This window comes from Porites lutea, chromosome 9, assembly GCF_958299795.1.
Source record: "Porites lutea chromosome 9, jaPorLute2.1, whole genome shotgun sequence".
In the NCBI taxonomy this organism is placed as follows: domain Eukaryota; kingdom Metazoa; phylum Cnidaria; class Anthozoa; order Scleractinia; family Poritidae; genus Porites; species Porites lutea.
Window position 1 is genome coordinate 31378378 of NC_133209.1, and position 17831 is coordinate 31396208.

A 17831-nucleotide genomic window follows, 5' to 3' on the forward strand; every position below is an offset into this window, starting at 1 on the left:
ATAACCTTACATTGCCTAGTCTGCTACACAGCGGTTTTTAGTGTCGTCAGGAGCGTTGTGTGACGACACTAAAAACGGCTGTGTAGCAGACTATGCATTGTGAATGTCGCGCACATTATAATTCACGATAGCTTACCGCCGCTCTAACAATTAAAGCGATATCCTTGTTAGAGCCCAATTGCCAGAGACTGATAATTGAAACAATGGCGGGACCACTCCCCGTTCTTTTCGGTGCAACAACAGGAACTGCACCACATGCCCCTATATTGAAACGAGCATGATTTGGATTTAACCCGCCTTTTCGACAATCGACTTCGTCTCATGTTTCCTCTACACATCTTTCGTGCCCAAGCCGCTTCTTAAGTGCTTTACATACTTGAATTTAATTGGAGTTGCGGATAATGATCTATAAGTTAGTGGGTGCCCCACTCATCTACTTTCCAAGATAACAGGGGGGCCCGGCTTCGATTTTTCTTGGCCGTATGTGGGCCTCTGATTGGTCCGAAATATAAGCGAAGGGGGGGGGGGGGGGGGAAGGGAAGGCTGGACCCACCAGGCCCATCCCCATATCCACACAACACCTTCGCAAATTTTTCCCTGTTTGACAAAGGTGAACATATGATGTCGTCGCCGGGGCTCGAACTTGTACCACACTGGTAGGGCTGAGTTTGAACTTTACAAAAAAGTGTGAGTATTGGATAAACCTCGCTTGCTCTTATACCGAGATCTTGACACAGGTTACCCAAGTTCTCAGAGTAGGATATTTAAATTCAAATGACCTCATGATCAACTGCATTCAGTTAGCACTGGAGTGGAGAGTGCCATTGATGAATTTATTGTCAGTAAACGTTTTTGCCCGGTGACTTCTCTTCATAACATCAAATATATATAACAAAATTCTACTTGTTTTATTTTCTCTAACAGTATTCAATATGCTGCAATTAACTGCGGCATTTTTACTTTACCAAAAGACTGTTCGTAAGTTATAAGGACTGTCAAACCACCTAATCTGCGTAGCAAGCGTTTCCGCGCGAGTTCGCCGAGAAAGTTGCTACGCAGGCTATACAAACCATCTGGAAAAGTTTTAACTACATATTTACACAGGCTATTATGATACATGGATTTCTTTACAGGGTATTCCAACAATAAAGGAGTTGGCAAAATTTCCACAAAACTAAAAGAAACAAACGTAAGCCAGGAGGTAAGCCTAAACAATCCTTAAAAAAACTACAAAACCTTAATTCAAACTACAGAATGGTACAGGTAAACTACAAAAATAAATAAACAGACTACACCCCCTTAGCGTTTCTTCTGGAATTAACTTCAAACGAACAGCTTTAGCCCTTTAACTCCCAAGAGTGACAAACATCAATTTTCTCCCTAACAATATCAATACACAATCAAGAAAATAGGTTGTGAGAATTAATACAATAATCACCTGAGGGTAAAGGCTTTGATCTCTTATCAAATTCTCTCAACTTATTCTTTATAGAAGTGTATAGACACCAGTTTGGAGAATTTGTATGTGAATATTGGGGCTTAAAGGGTTAAGGGGCCATGTTACGAGGATACTGCTGTTTTAGGTCAAAGTCATCACCATACAAAAAATGTTGCTGCCGACTTATGAGATATCATAAGATTTCATCGGAGGACACGAACTAAAATAATTTATTTGGCGACATTAGCAGACATAACATTAAAAGTTGAAAAGGTTTGCCCAACTTTTTCAAGTTACAATCCATTTCCATCCTTGCCATCCCTTGCAACACAAGACAGGAAACAGTTTCAATGCCACAATGTGGCCTTGGATAAGAAAACTGGACCATTACTTTTGGAATTTAATTGGTGCAAAGACACGTTTTAGTTTTTTTTTTTTAAAGATAGCAATTAGCTTGTGTCATAGCCCCATTAAGCAACATCGACAAGAGAGAAAAGTGTAAGAGACACACCATTAGGAAGCGCCCTGAGCGGAAGCAATCAAAACGTTATCTCTATTCATCACAAATTATTACACTTTCACAACAGACTTGTTTTTAGTCATCAGGTGAACTTTGTTCTTCCTGTTTAACCAGCAATGTTTCACACAGCTCACATTTGGTTTTGCCGGGCTCATTAACCAGGGTACACATGGGACATACGTTGCGCCCTTCCTGGGCCTCAGTGTCTCGCAGTGCCTCACATCCAAGGCACACTAAGACTTGGGGCCCGTTCAACATAGTACAACGCTTGCACTCCCAGGGGAAAACCTCTTCTTTGGGCGCCTTCTTTACCTCCACTCTCTTCTTCGGTGACCTTGGCAGATGCGTTTTGGAAAAGTTTGGCACAAAGTTATGCGAACCAAGTCGATTTTTTTGGCAAGGTGAAGATTGAATAGAACACGATAGACAGAAGGTACGGAAACAGTGCTTGCACTTCAGGTGGGATAACGAGGCTGGGTTCCGACAGTTTACTACAGAGCACTTATTTCTTCCCCTACGCGTCAACTCCCGGCTGATGCTGTCAGTAGTCACAGCGGACTGTCCAGGGAGGGATGCAAAGCAAGGTAAGCTAAGGGGTTGGTGTCCTGACGGGGGGTAGGTTCGAATTAGTGGCAGAGAATCGGGCTCTTCAGGTTCTCTTGGTAGGCTCGCTCCATCAGCAACCTCAACTGAAAAATACAACGTGAAAGCCAATGATTTAATTTTCAAATTGTTGCAAAGAATGAATACAACAGTTGTACCAGCACAGTTTCAAAGAGGGCATAATTGGTATCAGAAAGACCGTTCCTCTTTAGCGATAAACAAATATTATGTATCAGTACAAGTAGAAATTACAATACACAGATAGCGTTTCTCATCTGCCTAGCTGTGCCAACAACCCACGGGATATGACATTTTACTTTTAATTCATCCGTCTTTGTGTTATAAAATTAATTGTAAGAAGCGCCAGTGGCAACAATGTGAAAAGTAAAGGGGCTGAATCTCGGTGTAGAAGCCCCTAGCATGTAACATGGTGTAGATCAAAGCTTAAAGGGACAAAAGTAAGCATCATCGTGCCTAAGTTCATACCTTCTGAACCAAGAGATGCAGTATTTCCTTCAGGTGATTCGTCAACCAAGGAAACAACCTCACCTGAAGTGTAAACAAAAGAACATCTTCACCAAACACATCACCAGCTAGAATAACATTTGTTATACAATTATTTTCGTAATAAAATGATTTCGCTTGGAAAAGCAAACTTTTTTCAACATGGTACAGATCATTCTGGCTCAATATCCTAATATCAGTTCAACAATTCTTATGGTAATCAATTAAGATCTGGTGCCTTAAACGGTTCCTACTAGAAGGACCTTACCTCGCAAAAGGTACCATGATTATTGTGGCATTTCTCATGTAAAAAGAAGTGTGTCAACGTTCTCACTAGACGGTCAATGTAACTTGGGTGCAAACTGGACAATACATTATCAAGTGTTCTTTTCTAGTGTCTTGAAAAGCTTAGAAAAAGAGCCTTGGAAAAAAAGTGCACTGTCTGCATAATCTATGAGTGCCAGCATATAATCCCAAATACACCTTAAGGTTCGCACCTTCAACCTCATCTTTACGATGTACAGGAGGAGGAACGGTTAAATCACATCTCAGTGTTTTCTTGTAAAAAGTAAAAGTTGTAACTACGTATGTGCCAAATTTTTTTCAAAGTAGATGCCATTTATTATGAAATACAGAGGAACCCAGTTAATACGGGCTCCGAGGGGACACGCCATAATGTCCATATTATCTGGGTGTCAATATTTTAGCAGGCTCTTGGACACATGATTTGTTGATATTAAGACTAAAACAGGCAAAGAGGAAGACAGGTAGGGCCAAAGACTGCTGCATACTGCCAAGGAAGTCAAACTTGTGAAGTGGAAGGCAAAAAACCTTTTTTAAGGACTTCATTACAAGGGTCAACCACGGGAAAAAAGACGGACTTTAAACATGTCACGCTATTTTGCTGCTGCTTTAAGTAACAAAATCAAATGAACTGATAGAAATCTGTCATCATTTTGACTGAGTACAATGTCTACAATTAGCACGATTGTCACAAAATAAATAGACAATGCACAGGTAACCAGTGTCTGTAAAGCGGGGTTGACGATCTTTTTGTCAGGAAATGAAATGTCCGTTATGGATGGATCAGCGTAGAGCGGGGTTCCACTGTACTCACTCTCCTATGGGGGTATCCAAGTCCCATACCCCCTCCACCCTCTGGGACTTAAAGGAATTTGAATTTCAAAAAAGCAAAAAGGGTCAAGGTAATTCTGATAAAGTGGTGTACTGCAATAGGTGGGAACTCAAGTGAAGGAACATACCTCCGGGGTTAAGTAAGCGTAGCCTGTCTATTTCTTTCTGTAGCTCATCCAATAAGCTTGTTTGGTCCCTTTCTGGGTTGGGTGATTCTTGCGATTCCTGTCTTTCTGGAGTAGAAAATAATATCGCTCCTCCCACGGCTCCCTCAAGTTGTTCATCATTATCTTCATCACCTACACTGGCACCATCTGCTTCCTCATTATCAACAATGTCTGAATGTTCGGACACATCATCTACAGAAAACATAATGAAAATAAGACGCTTTGTCACACATTCTTATTACAACACGCATAAGCTACGCCAGAAAATAAAACAATAACATCAGATGCAAAGCAATTGGTATCTCTCATTCTTATAAAATTCAAGTACACGTGTCATTAGTCACAAATTGACATATTAATAGGAGATACACCAGTAAAAGGCAACAGAAAGTATGCAAAATCGATCTCAATTTTACCACAAGGTCCTCATGCATATTTGAATAAGGCTATTTTCACACCATACCAGATGGCTTTTGCACTGCCCTGAAAATCATACCAAGTATGGGTTTTGTTCACCCACAAAACAGTGATTTTGGTATGATTTCTGTGATGGAGTGAAGATGCACCTCCCCAAGCTTGAATTTGGAGCCTCACATAAAAATTATTGCATAGGTTCAGTGCCATACTTTGGTGCAGTGTCAACAAGCATTCGGTTGTGGAAGTAAACAAGTGAAGTGAAAAATAGATATTCAGGAGTGAGTAAGCTGCCTTGCTTATGGTTGCAAGCAATAATTAAAAAAAGCCCCAGTAACAATACTATTGATTTCAACAATAACCTATTTCCTCGTCATGAGACTCTGACCCACTGCTTTCAGAACTGTCTGTTTCATGCACATGTAATTCTAGTGCTGGGCTGTTCTCCCAGGACGGGGCAGGCGGAGTTAGTCCAGTTTGAACTATTTCTTGTAGTCCGTGTAATAAGCTTTCAAACAAAGGATGCTCCCCATCCGAGTCACCTCCATGAAAATGATCTGTTTGTGAACTTGCTTCTTTAGTTTCTTTCTTTAAAGATAGTTCATGTTTGTTAAGTCCTGCTAAAGGCTCCTCTGCAATTACAAAAAGACATAAAAAGTGACAAAATTAATACTTCCTATAAGTATATCAAAGTCTACGTTTGTAGCAGCTGTATAATAATACAGTAACTAGTCTGGGACCAGGCTCTGTAGTGGGGAAAAAGGCAAAAACAGAGTAAAATAGCAAAAAACAACAAAAAGGGAAGCGAGGCGAGAAATGGACAAGGGAAGGGAGGAAAGAGTTCATATCCTTCAGACTCCTTCTTTGGCTCACTTTGCTTGTCAGTTTCTTACACCTTTTTCCCCCACTGAAGAGCCTGGTTCCAGGCTTTTATAGTAACCAGTACAAGTTACACGTACAGCCTTGCTACTCACAGGAACAAAAAAAAATAACTGTCTATTTGCACCTGAGTGACATACATGTATTAATGATCTTGACTGACCTTGTATTGCATTTCTGCTTCTTTACTAATAACATGCTGAGATTCTACACTACACTTTTGATCTCTTTGCATTTTTCATGGACAGATTCTGGACTATCAAAATCAGACAACTATGAAATATTTTTCTAAAATCTTCACAAACCCTGTGGCAGCCTGAGAATAAAATTCCTAGGAGTCCTTTCACTGGCATTGCTAACATAAAAAAATTTCCCTATCTTTTTACAAAATTAATTCACTAACCTCGAAAATGTATAACATGCAAAAACACTATAAACTAACCTTTCTGGCCTGGCTTTAGTAATCTTATTTCCCCAATGGTATTTTCCAGGGTGTATTGAATATCATACTCAAAATAATAAGTGAGGTTGTTTGTTTCGACAGGCTCCAGCTCACATTTGGTTAACAAAGCTGACACGTCATCGACAAGTCGACGAACATTAATCTTTTCTTCAACCAAAGCACTTTCATTGTTTTGACACCTTTGGATCAAGTTGTAAGCTTCCTCACACTTGCTAACAATGTCTGACATTAGACTAAAAGAACAAAAAAGAGACAAAAATTACCAAAAAAACACATGGCCTAACAAACCTTTTGGCAATAACAGTTTAGTATAGTAGTATAGCCTTGCAAACGTTCCATAATCCACAATGTCAAATTACAGTGTACATGTAGCCACAACCTCCCCCACAAGAACAAAAAATGGTGTCATTTTCCTTCTTCAGGTTAGGATGGGTAGCTGGTGGAATTTTTTTTGCCTGTGTAAGAGTTTTGGCAGCGAAGCTGCTATTCTCGCCATTCATCGTATGTTTCAACAAAGAACCTCTTTCTGATGTTATTGACAATAAAGAAACTGTATCAAATTTGACACTTGATAGTTCCATAGCTTTGTAATTTAACGACTCACTTTGGCTATTTAGTCATCCATAATAATATTAATTTTCAGAGGTGAAACAATGATAGTATAAGTATTCTCAGACACAATTTCTTTCCTCGCCAAAGTGAAGATCTTGATTATGGTACTTTTACAAAAACCAGTTGGCAGCTGGCAGCAAATAGATGATTGCCAGATGGCACTTCCTTAGTAACTGCTTACTACTCTTTCTTTAGCAAACTTTTGCCTTCTCTTTGAGCTTTCCATAAGCTGTCCTCGATCGACAATGGCTGACATTTTACTGTAAATACGTTTCAAATACAGTAACATCTCGGGTAAAACATAACAATTAAGAAAATGTTATGGTTGGTTTTGTTTCCCATGGGAGACGTGTTGGCTCTTAAAAAGCATTTGATTCATGTGTTTTATTCTCAGCCAATCAAACATTTTTGTCTTTACAGTGACCAAACCATTTAAAAAAACATAGTCTTTGGGCTCGTGGGATTTCAAAGCCTCTCCTCCCCAAACCAAAACCAAAACTTTGCTTGTGCTAAGTAACAATCTGGCTATGCAGGCTATCTTCATGGGGAGGGTGCAGCTACATGTAGGCTAGTCAAATACTTGTTTTTAAACTGCCACCCAGTTAGCTCGGCTGAAGAGAACCGGTCTGCTGATTGGGAGCTCAAAACTCAGCAGGACATCCAACTGTGGTTCTTTAAAAAACTGGTGAAATCATGCAAGCTGTGATTTGCGACTTTGTCTCAGCTTAGATGATCATGCCATTGCATACACAGTGACATTAAGCTGTTGTTTTTGTCTCCTTTAGACTGGTCACAGTCCCCTATTTTTTCTTAAGATTGTCAGGATTGAGCGCTTACCGGTAGGGTGGACAATCTCGGTTTCATACGCAGGGGCATCAGGTTCTTTGCCCCTAAGTAGATTTGATACTCATCCCCAGGCTAAACTCAAAATGTTTGAAACCACAAAGGCCGCCCTAATGCAAAGTGCTTGATCTTGATAATCTTACAGAAAAATAGGGCACTGTGAACAGCCTATACACCTTCTTATCAATTCCAAGGGAGTGTACATTGTAAAAGAACCCACACTGCTGTTGAAACAGAACACCCCCTAGCAGGGTGTGGTCTGTCCTGCAATGGGGAGAAAGGACTGTTTATACGGGCCTGAAGTAATTGGCTTCACTCTGATGCAGTTGCCCTCCCAACAGTTGGCACCTTCATGGACTCCATACACCAAATACCCTCCTCACAAGGGTTTAACCTGCCTCCTCACAAAGGTTAAACTTGATAATTAAAAAAACCAAGTTACTAAAACATCTTTCTGTTACAAACTCATACCTCTCTTGAGCATCAAGTAGCTCCAACTTCCTCTTGGTTCTGTCATCAACATCACACTTTAAAATCACCTCACGACGCCTCATACAGGCATTTAACACTCCCATGTGTTTCATGATCCTGTTCCGTAAGTACTGCTGTGTGGTTACAATGGAGTCTTTGGTATCAATAACTTTTTTCCTTGACTTTTTAATTAGGTCATAGTTGTCAGCTAATTTCTTAGACCAGCTGCGAAGCTCTTCTCGAGTTGTTGTGACAATATCAGTAGCCAGCTCACACCGATGGCCTGCATGTCTTCCATATACCTAAAAAGAGGGTATCATACAGTATATTATTAAATTTACTAACTTTGTATTTACTACGCCTTGATTATCATATTATTTATATACTTATTGATGTAATCATAGTATTTATATAAACGTCTGTCAGTAATTTCACATGATAAAATTTTCATGTTTAGATTCAGGCAAGTGCATGTAGAGCTGCAAATAACATTCATCTGAAGAAAATGTCCAAGTAAAATTTTGCAAATGTCTGGTGAAATCACCCTTGTTATTGAACATGATAACCAGAAAGAACAAACACTTGTATAGTGATTAAAGAAATCAATAGTCACTATAATGTGTGTCCAACAACACTTCTTGTTCGTCTAACTATAACAGTGACCTAGTCTAAAAGGCCTCGCAAAGAAAATATATGTGGGTTATTGTCACATATTGTGCAATGACAGCTTAAGGTATCATCCAGGGTAAAAACCCATCATTTTTCGAAATTTTCCATTTTTAGATGATTAAGTAGAGCTCATCAAGAGCTTTCTTTGAAAAAAAATTCCAGAAAAAAATGTTTTTTCTGTCCAGACTTATGGAGCGCAAAAGTTTTTTCTATGCTAATTATTTTAATTGATCATTGACAAGTCCTGTCATACTTGATACGCATGCCGCTGTTGAACCAAGCTAATCACGTAATTTGACAGAAATCGTGGTCTACAACTTGTATAGTGCTCACTGTTTTTCCCTGGATTTTGGAAGTGAATGCCTCCAAAGAAGAAAAAAGAGCTTGTCCGTTTTCGTCCTTGACTCCAAGACGAAAGAAGACGACAAAATCGTTTTGCAAAGTGTGGGTTTCGAAATTAGCAGAGAGTGACAAGGCTCCTACTACAATCAAGAAAAATGGCTAAAAGATGACAAAGCTTCTGAAAAACCCATTGAAACTACCGCGAAATCGAGTTTCACGAGTTTCTTAGCGAGCGGAGCGAGCTTTTTAGGTCGCGAAGCGGCCAAGCAAGCGACAAATTCGCGACCAGTCCCGCGCCATATAAAAATCGGACGAAGGACTTTTTTGAAATTCTATTGTAGCGGGAGAGCAGCTTCAAGAAAAACTCCAGGAAGCGGTTTGTTGTCGATTTTTCCAGGAAAGTGTCGAACTTTTAGAAAATGTATCGAGTAAAAGTTGGCTTGGCTCAAAATGAAAACTGCCCGTCGCAAATAACTAAAGATGCTTTCTCGACAACAGAAGGATCGAACAGAGCAGAGCGTTCGAAATAAATTGTTCATCTGTTGTTGGGTTTCGTTTGTAACCTTTTCCTGCTGTGTCACTATTGTTGTCCCTTTTCTGGTATGCATCAACATTGACAGCTTTGGTGTTATAATCTGTTATAATCTCGTCACGGGCAATACGCCGCCAAAAATCTTTTTCCCCTGTTTTCTCGAAATGAAAATCAGAGCAAGTTGAGGGTACGTTTTAAACTCCAAGTCGGCAACCCGTGAACCAATTTGGCTGAAATTTGGTCAACTTACTGTCAGATAGTTTTTCTAAAAAACCGTGTCTGCGAATTTTGATTTCTTCAACTTCAACTTCAACTTTATTTAAATTTGAAAATATAGCAAGAGATACATTGGGACTGGCCTGCAGTTAGCGAGGCTATTCGAGGCAGGCCAGGCTACATAATTTACAACAAACTAGACAAATACAAAGAAATTAGGCGTTATATTTCTTTTTTCGTTTTCGAGTAAGAGTATTTTTTTCACAGGTAAAGCTAATGATTTGCTATCCCTAACTTCAACTGCTTATAACAAAAGAACAAAACCACTTGACAAAAATCTGAGACACGGTTTTTTAGTCAAATGTGTTAAGAAGCGAATGCGATCTTAATTGGCTTCTTCCATTTATTTTTGGCTGGCCTGGACTTAAATTTACAGCGACACCCACTTTCACAAAAAGCTTCTCATTTCTGAATCGCGTTAATATTTTGATTTTTTAAAAGGAATAAGCAATAATCTGGAACTATTAAGCTTTCAGAAAATGTACGGTTCATGGGGGTATTTATTAAAAGCAAAAGCGCTAGTGCCGGTCAACGCGGGGAGGGTGCTTGAGGGTGGATGATACCTTAAAGCAATTAACACTTCATTTACCAAACACACAAATATAAGAACCTGGCAGTAAATGCAGATTAAACAGTTGCATGTGTAACAATAGACTTTTAGTGCTTCATCATGTTCTGGACAAAGGTATTTGTTCTTCTCTTTCTCTTGCTGAATGGATTCTGTTTGACCTTCTTCTTTACTCTCAAGAATCTCAAGAACTCCAAAGTTTTTAGGCAGATTTCTGACACTCTCAAATGTCCGTGGAAATAGAGGTGTTTCTGTTTTGCACGTGGGACAGCAGATTGTACCAGGGTTACGTGCTTGAAATGCTAGCTTGTTCAGACATGCTAAATAAGGACGTAAAATCAAAATTTTTAAAGGGTTTCATGACAGACATTTGTAAACCCTAATCAAAGCACTTTTCAGACATCTCTGGGGGTTAGATACATGTACAATACCTATACTTACAAGAAGAAATATTATTCCAATGATTTGGTCAAGCAGTATAGGATAACTTGACATTTTTCAGCGTGGATAAGGAGCAAAAGATAGAATCTCCAGATTTTAGATCTCCAGAGGTTAACATATTTGGGATCTATTCAAAAGGTATATTCATTAAGATACAGAATACCACAGGGACTACATGTAGTTGCAACCCAACCTGCAGAGGGTACTCTTTCACAAAATGTACATGCACCATGAGGAAAAGGAACTACGCATTACAGTCCAAAACCCAGGCAAATAAAACAAAAATATGTACATGTAGATTAAAAATTGTCAAAAGAAGTTGATGCCTACTGGACCTCAAAAATCACGTGATTAAACTTTTGCACATACAACAGAATATTGGGCTGTTGTCAACATAGATTACTTACACACGCCAATAGCAGCCTCTGCCTGCGAGGAAGGTCTCTGGGGCACTCTGGGGGTGGGGCAGGAAAAAGCAGGAGCGCTTGCAACCATGGGTGCTTACCATTTGATGGAAAATTTCGGAAATTCGGGATGGAAGGTAAATGGTAAGGTCACTTTTTGGAAATTCCAATCGAAAATTGAGGAGTATGTTTTGAGGTAGTCCTTTCATTCCGGTTGGTACGAACCAAACGGAATGTCGCTTACCATTAACTAATTTCTCAGTTCCTTCTCAGTTCCAGAATAAAGTGACACAAATTCGCCCTTTTTTTGGATTCAAACCGTAACGGATGTGGCATTTCTACAGTAAACTGGCAAATCGCTTACCATTATGCTTTCGACACCCCAACCGGATTTTTCTGTCAAATGGTAAGCACCCCATGTCTCTGGAACTTGAATTTCACCACCAATTCCCCTGTGGTACCCCATCCACTGAGCTGTCAGATTTCCGCCAATCGGAACGAAGCAGAAACGAGCGTGAATGTAAACAAACATTGAAACACATGGAAAGATGGAACTGACATCATTACTAATGTCATCTCCATGAATCAGCATTTCACATCGACTTTTTCAATGCAGATATTCAAATTCCAGAGACGTAGTTGCAGGCTCTCCTTCCTTTTCCTGCCCCACCACCAGAGCACCCCATTGGAGAGCTTGCTCGCAGGCTAGGGAGTTCTTCACCCCACCAGGGCCCAGTTGTTCGAAGGCTGATTAGTGCTAACACAGGGTTAAATTTTAATCCAGATTTCTTTTTCCTTTCTTCAAAAGCACTTTCTCATATCATTTTCTTTATTCTTTTTAGAGCATGCAAATGTCAAAATGTGGACAAGAGGAATTAAACTGAACTTGCTTTTTAAGCTTTCATATATGAAATCTAAGTTTGCACTAACAATGGATTATCCTAACCCAGCTTTAAACAACCTGGCGCAGGGGCCCGTTTCTCCAAAGTCCCGATAACTTTTCAGGCCTGAAATCAAATATTCAAATTGAAATAAAAAGAATAAGAGAGCAGGTCCTGGCTAGCAAAATACTCCATTATTTTTGTTTCATTAACTGATGGTTTTATCAAGTTAGATGCAAAACTATTGAAACTTCTATCTTGCATGTAAACAACAACAGCTTTAAGGGGCCTGTTAATTATCGGGGCTTTTGAGAAACAGACCCCAGGGCAGAATGCACTAGTTAATTGCATCCCTGACGCCCAAACCCCCGGGGATAGTGGGGATTTCGGTCAGTATAAAACACGGACTATGGACTGCGGACTACGGACTGCGGACTGAGTATAAAATACGGACTAGGTATAAAACGCAGACTGGAAAATACGGACTGGGTATAAAACACGGACTAGGTATAAAACGAGGACTGCGGACTGCGGACTGGGTATAAAATACAGGCTACGGACTACTTTGGTAAACACGGTGCTAATTGGTTCTAGGTAAGGAAAAATAAGATCAAAAGATCGCTAAATAGCAAGACACGTGAGTTAAAGTTGTAAATACTCCCATGAATTCTTGGTGGAGGTGTGTCGCCCGGTTCTCTGAATCATGAGCCAGATCAAAATGCTATTTTCTTCACCCATTTTTAGACCTTGTCTCGGTCTCTAACAATGATGAAAAGGTCAGGATCAGGGGGGTACTCCCTTATGTAAGGGAAGGGTAGGGGTTTTGGGCCTTTTTGGTCTGAAAACACTTTGCCCATTTTGTTTTTCGAGGGAACTACGGGAGCATATATGAATGGACGTATTTATCGTTTCAATTCCAAATGAATAAAAACGAAATAGAAATGTGCGAATTTGAAATGTATTTGGAGAATTTTTTGTTTTGTTTCCGCTCTAACTTGGTAATGATGACATAATTTCTGCCTAATTATACCTAACCTGTTCCAGGCTCCGAGATAGTTGGGTCCGCTGAATTGAGAAAGCGCGAACACGAAAATAAAACGGGAAAAAACTGGGGAGTCTCCCCAACTATCTGAGAACCTGGAACAGGCTAAATTAGGCCAGGTCCGAAAATGGGTATGGATTTTAGAGATCTGTTCTGAAAATGGGTGTGGAAAATCACATTTTTTGGTCTGCAATAAGGTCAGGATTCGGAGAACCGGGCACCACCCCCCACCAAGAATTCCCAGTAGTACCCCCTTCCGGGGATCAGGAGCAGGGTGTAAATCATGTCATCATAATCATCGCTTGGAATATAACGTTGGATGACTCATTGCGGTTATTATTCACGTATGTGAGTAATCCCTCCCCCCTTGCCCTCCCCCCTAAATACCGCTTTTGTGCATCGCGGAATGCCCTACATTGACCTTCTCGTCTGAGTTCTTCATTCAGTCCTCATACGGAATTGTGGTATTCGATAAGAATTTTACTGATCTGACTAACACCAATACCATTTTTTTAATTCGGTGCTTCTTATTGGTTTAAAACTGCAAATTGAAATCTCTACTCTTCTAACTCCTTCTTTTCATAAATTCAGAGTAAAATTTCAGTTGCCTTGAGTACCGGCATAACCTTCCTTCTCCGTGGGAAGAATAGACTACGTGAACAGCCAAGGGAATGTTAAAGCTGGAACTACTGTTTTTGCTAGTCCGCTTTCCATTTCTCTCAGTTTTACCTTTCTAAAGCTGTTTTTATTTACATAGTCCGTAGTCCGCGTTTTATACCCAGTCCGTGTTTTATACTCAGTCCGGAGTCCGCGTTTTATACCTAGTCTGTATTTTATACCCAGTCCGCAGTCCGTGGTCCGCAGTCCGCAGTCCGTGTTTTATACTGACCGGTGGGGATTTTACATTCCTTTCTTGCACTAGCCCCTGGGAAATTACCAAAAATTTACAGCTACACACCTTTCCCGCGAATGGGGAGTGGTGGGGAGTCAGTTGACCACTATCAATGATGTCAAGCCTTCATGAAGGCTTTGACCCGGCTAACTGTTGCTGCAAACTAGCAGAGAGCCACTCACCTCATGCAAAATTAACAATTTGGATGGGATAAATTTGCTTTATTGAAACTATTCTAAGTTTTAGCATAATTATGGCTAAAATTGGCAAAAAGACATGGATCATGGAGATCCGTCCTGCTGTGACTGACCCGTACTGAGCTCCTCAATAGTTTGCCCCATGATCCATTGCTGACTGCTGCCCAACCTTCTCTGGGCTATGCTATTTATGATATGGCTGTTTCGGTCCTAGCATTACTAACTGATGCAACAAATTTAAACGAAATGGAAATGCACAGACCCGTGAACATAATGTTTCTCTATTGTTGTTACGTGTTTGTCCAAAAAGACATATGAAGCTGGCAAAATTAACAAATTTGGCTTTGAACATTTGATACATAAGCATAAAAATAACTTTTTGAACCTATGCTTTGTAGAACATTATGTGAATCTCTGTCATGAGTTGATGAACTCATTTTGATCAGTATCTGAAAGTTTTTAAAATGTGTCAGTTCATATATTTTTGTTGTTGTTTTTGTACAGAGGAGGGATATGATGCATGAAACAAATTCAACTTGCACCAGATGTATCATGGAAAGAGAGGACGGTAAATATTCAGCATGAGGATTGACTCAGCTGAGCGTTTCGCGTATTCATTCAAGTTCAGCAATACCCAATTTTGCACAATTAGCTTGCCTATAATAACATTTAGGATGAAAAAGGTAGATTCGTTATTCTTGGTACGGTTACACTGAAGAATTCAAAATAGCTCATGCACGTTAAACATGCCTATGTTTAAACTGAATAGCAGTTCGTTGACAGACAGCTTATTAGGGAAGGGTAATTACCATGTGAATCTGTCACTGGGGCCTGGGGTAAATCCTTTGAGTTACGAGGATACTGGTGTAAATTTCCCCACTATTACCCGGGGGTTTGGGGATCGTGGTTGCAATTGACTAGTGCATAATCCTCCAGGTAAATTAACCGAGGGCTATTTCTACTTCCTGGTTTTCTAAAACAATGCACACACCATTTGAACAGTGGCAAATGATTATTCATTTTGCAGCACAAAAGCAAATTGGAGTTGATCGCCTTTCGAAGGCGCGACGATAGACATTTCATAACGGTATCAAATTTCAACACACGACAGTCACAGTGTTATACAGCACGACTCCCGCTTGATTTCACAAAATTGATTGTATTTTTATGCAAAACTGGAAATTCCCTTCTTGATATAGTGAGCAGAAATGAAACAGGAAGTATAAAAGACAGGATGAACTATGGAGAGTATTTACCTGTGCAGTATGTGTGGCCACAAATGAGATTTCTCGGAATAAACTGAACCTCGTCAGACTTGAAGTTGTTGTAGCAGACAGAACAACTTAATCCTCGAAGATCGGCCATCAAAAAAATTGACTAAGGTAGGGACGATACGATGTCAAGCGACGCAAAAACTGTTAATTTTGAATGAATGTTGTTGCTGCCACATTTGTGATGTAAAATTCTAAATTTTTAGCGAGAAGAGAGTGATGTAAATACCGTTTACATTGCATTTTCTCGGAAACATTACCTCCGTCACACTCCGCTGAGTTTTTGTTTTTCAAATGCCTGCGCATTTACGGCAAATGGTCAGCGTTCTAAAAAATTCATACATGAAGTACCCACCAAAAACCAAGATGGCGGATTAATATGGCAGCGAATGTTAGTGTGTTCGCAGTGGTTGCAGATCAGAAGAGAAATGGCATCAGTTGATGAGGACAACATTGAAAATCAAGCCAGGGGTGAGCCTTGTGGTGGACTGAGAAAAGAGCTGAAGGAATGTCTCTTAGCAAGTGACTGTGTGAAATTGGTATGTTGAGAAAAATAAGAGGGCTTACAAACTTAGAACTAAGCTTGTTACATATTGAAGATGCAGCTGTTTATTGATGTGCACAGCCGACATGAACTGATACATAATTATGAAACTATAAATACTCATGCTAAAACAAAACTAACTAATACTATCCCTAAAACATGTGTGAGAAATGTTTTTAAACAAGAACGTCCTTACAGCGGCGTCCAGTCTCGCTTGCTTGGAGATTAGATCGAGAAATGAGGAGGCGATTAATTCTACACGAAACAGGATTTAATGTTTTACCTCCAACTTTATAGTCGTCAATACTTTTTATTTGTTTCTGAATTGATTAAGTGCGCATGTTAACGACGACCTGAAATACGTCTGTGGTCGCAGGCTGTACGTGGGTATAAATACATGAAAATTCAAGGGCCTCGAGTCCAAATAAATTACATCATTGCCAAAGATCAAAGGAGTGATTTATATGGCACGTCATTTCAATCATTGCCGAAACGGTCAGTGTAAAACGCAGACTGCGGACCAGGGGTAAAATGCAGACTGAGTGTAAAATGCAGACTGCAGACTAAGAGTAAAATGCAGACCGGGGTAAAATGCAGACCGAGCATAAACTGTAGTCGCGGAAGGGTTTAAGGGCAAAAAAATCCCGCAAATACATGTAAACGAACACTTACTTGACGACATCTGCTTTCACAAATCCATTCAGGACTTTCTTCTCTAGAACGTTGTCGACGACCCAAAAACATATAATCGCAATCTTGAACCTTTTTTTCCGTCCGAGAGACCTCACGCTTCAAGTTTAGACGCGAAGTTTTCGATATACGTGACCAGGGACCGGGAATTGTTACAACACCACGATGTTTACGCTTAAATGGAAGCTGCTGACCCAAAATACTGTACTGGAAGAATTATGCTGATAAAAAGGGAGTAAATCATTCCAACAACAAAGAAAGATGTTCTGCAGGAAATTTGGATGACCTTCTATGAAAGTATTGCAAATCAAGGTACACAGACTTAACCTGTTCGGATTTTCATTGCAACTTCTGGCGAATGTGCAATCCACTTCAACTGGGAAGCGAAGTGTGTAACTGATACCGGCTAGCTATTTCACCGATTTGGAGAAGAAGGAGCAAAAATGTTTAAAAAAGTCTACAGTCTTTATTCTGCATTTTACCCCAGTCTGCATTTTACTCTCAGTCTGCAGTCTGCATTTTACACTCAGTCTGCATTTTACCCCTGGTCCGCAGTCTGCGTTTTACACTGACCGATTGCCGAAAATAAACAGCATGCTCATCACAAGACTCATTTGCATACAGTGAAAGTTTACAACACCTGATCATCGCAGTTTTGCTAATTAAGATTCTTATTTTTTTTCGACCACTCAGTAGTGTTCACTTTTTGTCAAAAGAGATTATGTCAAAAATGCCTTGCTTACTGTTGTACAGAAATCACTATTTTTGTCTCTACTTATTACATAGAATGATGTGTTCAGGGTTGATGAGGAGCCCTGGGGGTGGATGGGGGAAATAGACCATCATGTTAAAAATATTGGAATCTCAGAGGTATACGTGGGGACAGGGTTACTGGTAGAATCAGCCGTGCATGATCCTGCCGTGAATATTTTCAGCTGAGAAAGAATTTTAAATTCTCGGAAGCAGATATTTTCTTACTGCAGTTAGACCAAATTTATATTTTCCTCATCTTTAGTGATTACTGATAGATATGC

General features: G+C 39.9%; 2 protein-coding genes across 3 annotated transcripts in view; one reads left to right on the forward strand and one right to left on the reverse strand.

Moving 5' to 3' along the window:
* Positions 1-887: 887 nt before the first annotated feature.
* Positions 888-15796, reverse strand: LOC140948258 (uncharacterized). The gene is made up of 8 exons (XM_073397485.1): positions 15549-15796; positions 10478-10755; positions 8049-8350; positions 6102-6355; positions 5143-5412; positions 4328-4558; positions 3048-3110; positions 888-2647 (listed from the first exon to the last, which is right to left on the reverse strand). The coding sequence occupies exons 1-8, from the start codon at positions 15655-15657 to the stop codon at positions 2034-2036; spliced, it is 2121 nt and encodes a 706-aa protein (XP_073253586.1). The 5' UTR covers positions 15658-15796; the 3' UTR covers positions 888-2033.
* Positions 15558-17831, forward strand: part of LOC140948261 (cytochrome c oxidase assembly factor 5-like) — an 8290-nt gene continuing 6016 nt past the window's right edge. The window contains exons 1-2 of one of the 2 annotated variants that reach the window (XM_073397488.1): positions 15558-15674; positions 15971-16102. In XM_073397488.1, the coding sequence (XP_073253589.1) occupies positions 15992-16102 (111 nt within the window). In that variant the 5' untranslated portion in view covers positions 15558-15674; positions 15971-15991. Of the gene's footprint in view, positions 15675-15926; positions 16103-17831 lie in introns of those variants that run through there. The other variant, XM_073397487.1, reaches the window with a different exon arrangement.

Bases quoted from the DNA above. Each gene is read 5' to 3' on its own strand.
- LOC140948258 (XM_073397485.1), bottom strand. From the start codon at position 15,657: ATGGCCGATCTTCGAGGATTAAGTTGTTCTGTCTGCTACAACAACTTC. The intron at 6,356-8,048 runs GTATGAGTTTGT...TTGTTCTTTTAG, and splicing joins CTACTTGATGCTCAAGAGAG to TCTAATGTCAGACATTGTTA. The intron at 2,648-3,047 runs GTATGAACTTAG...TGTATTTTTCAG, and splicing joins TGCATCTCTTGGTTCAGAAG to TTGAGGTTGCTGATGGAGCG.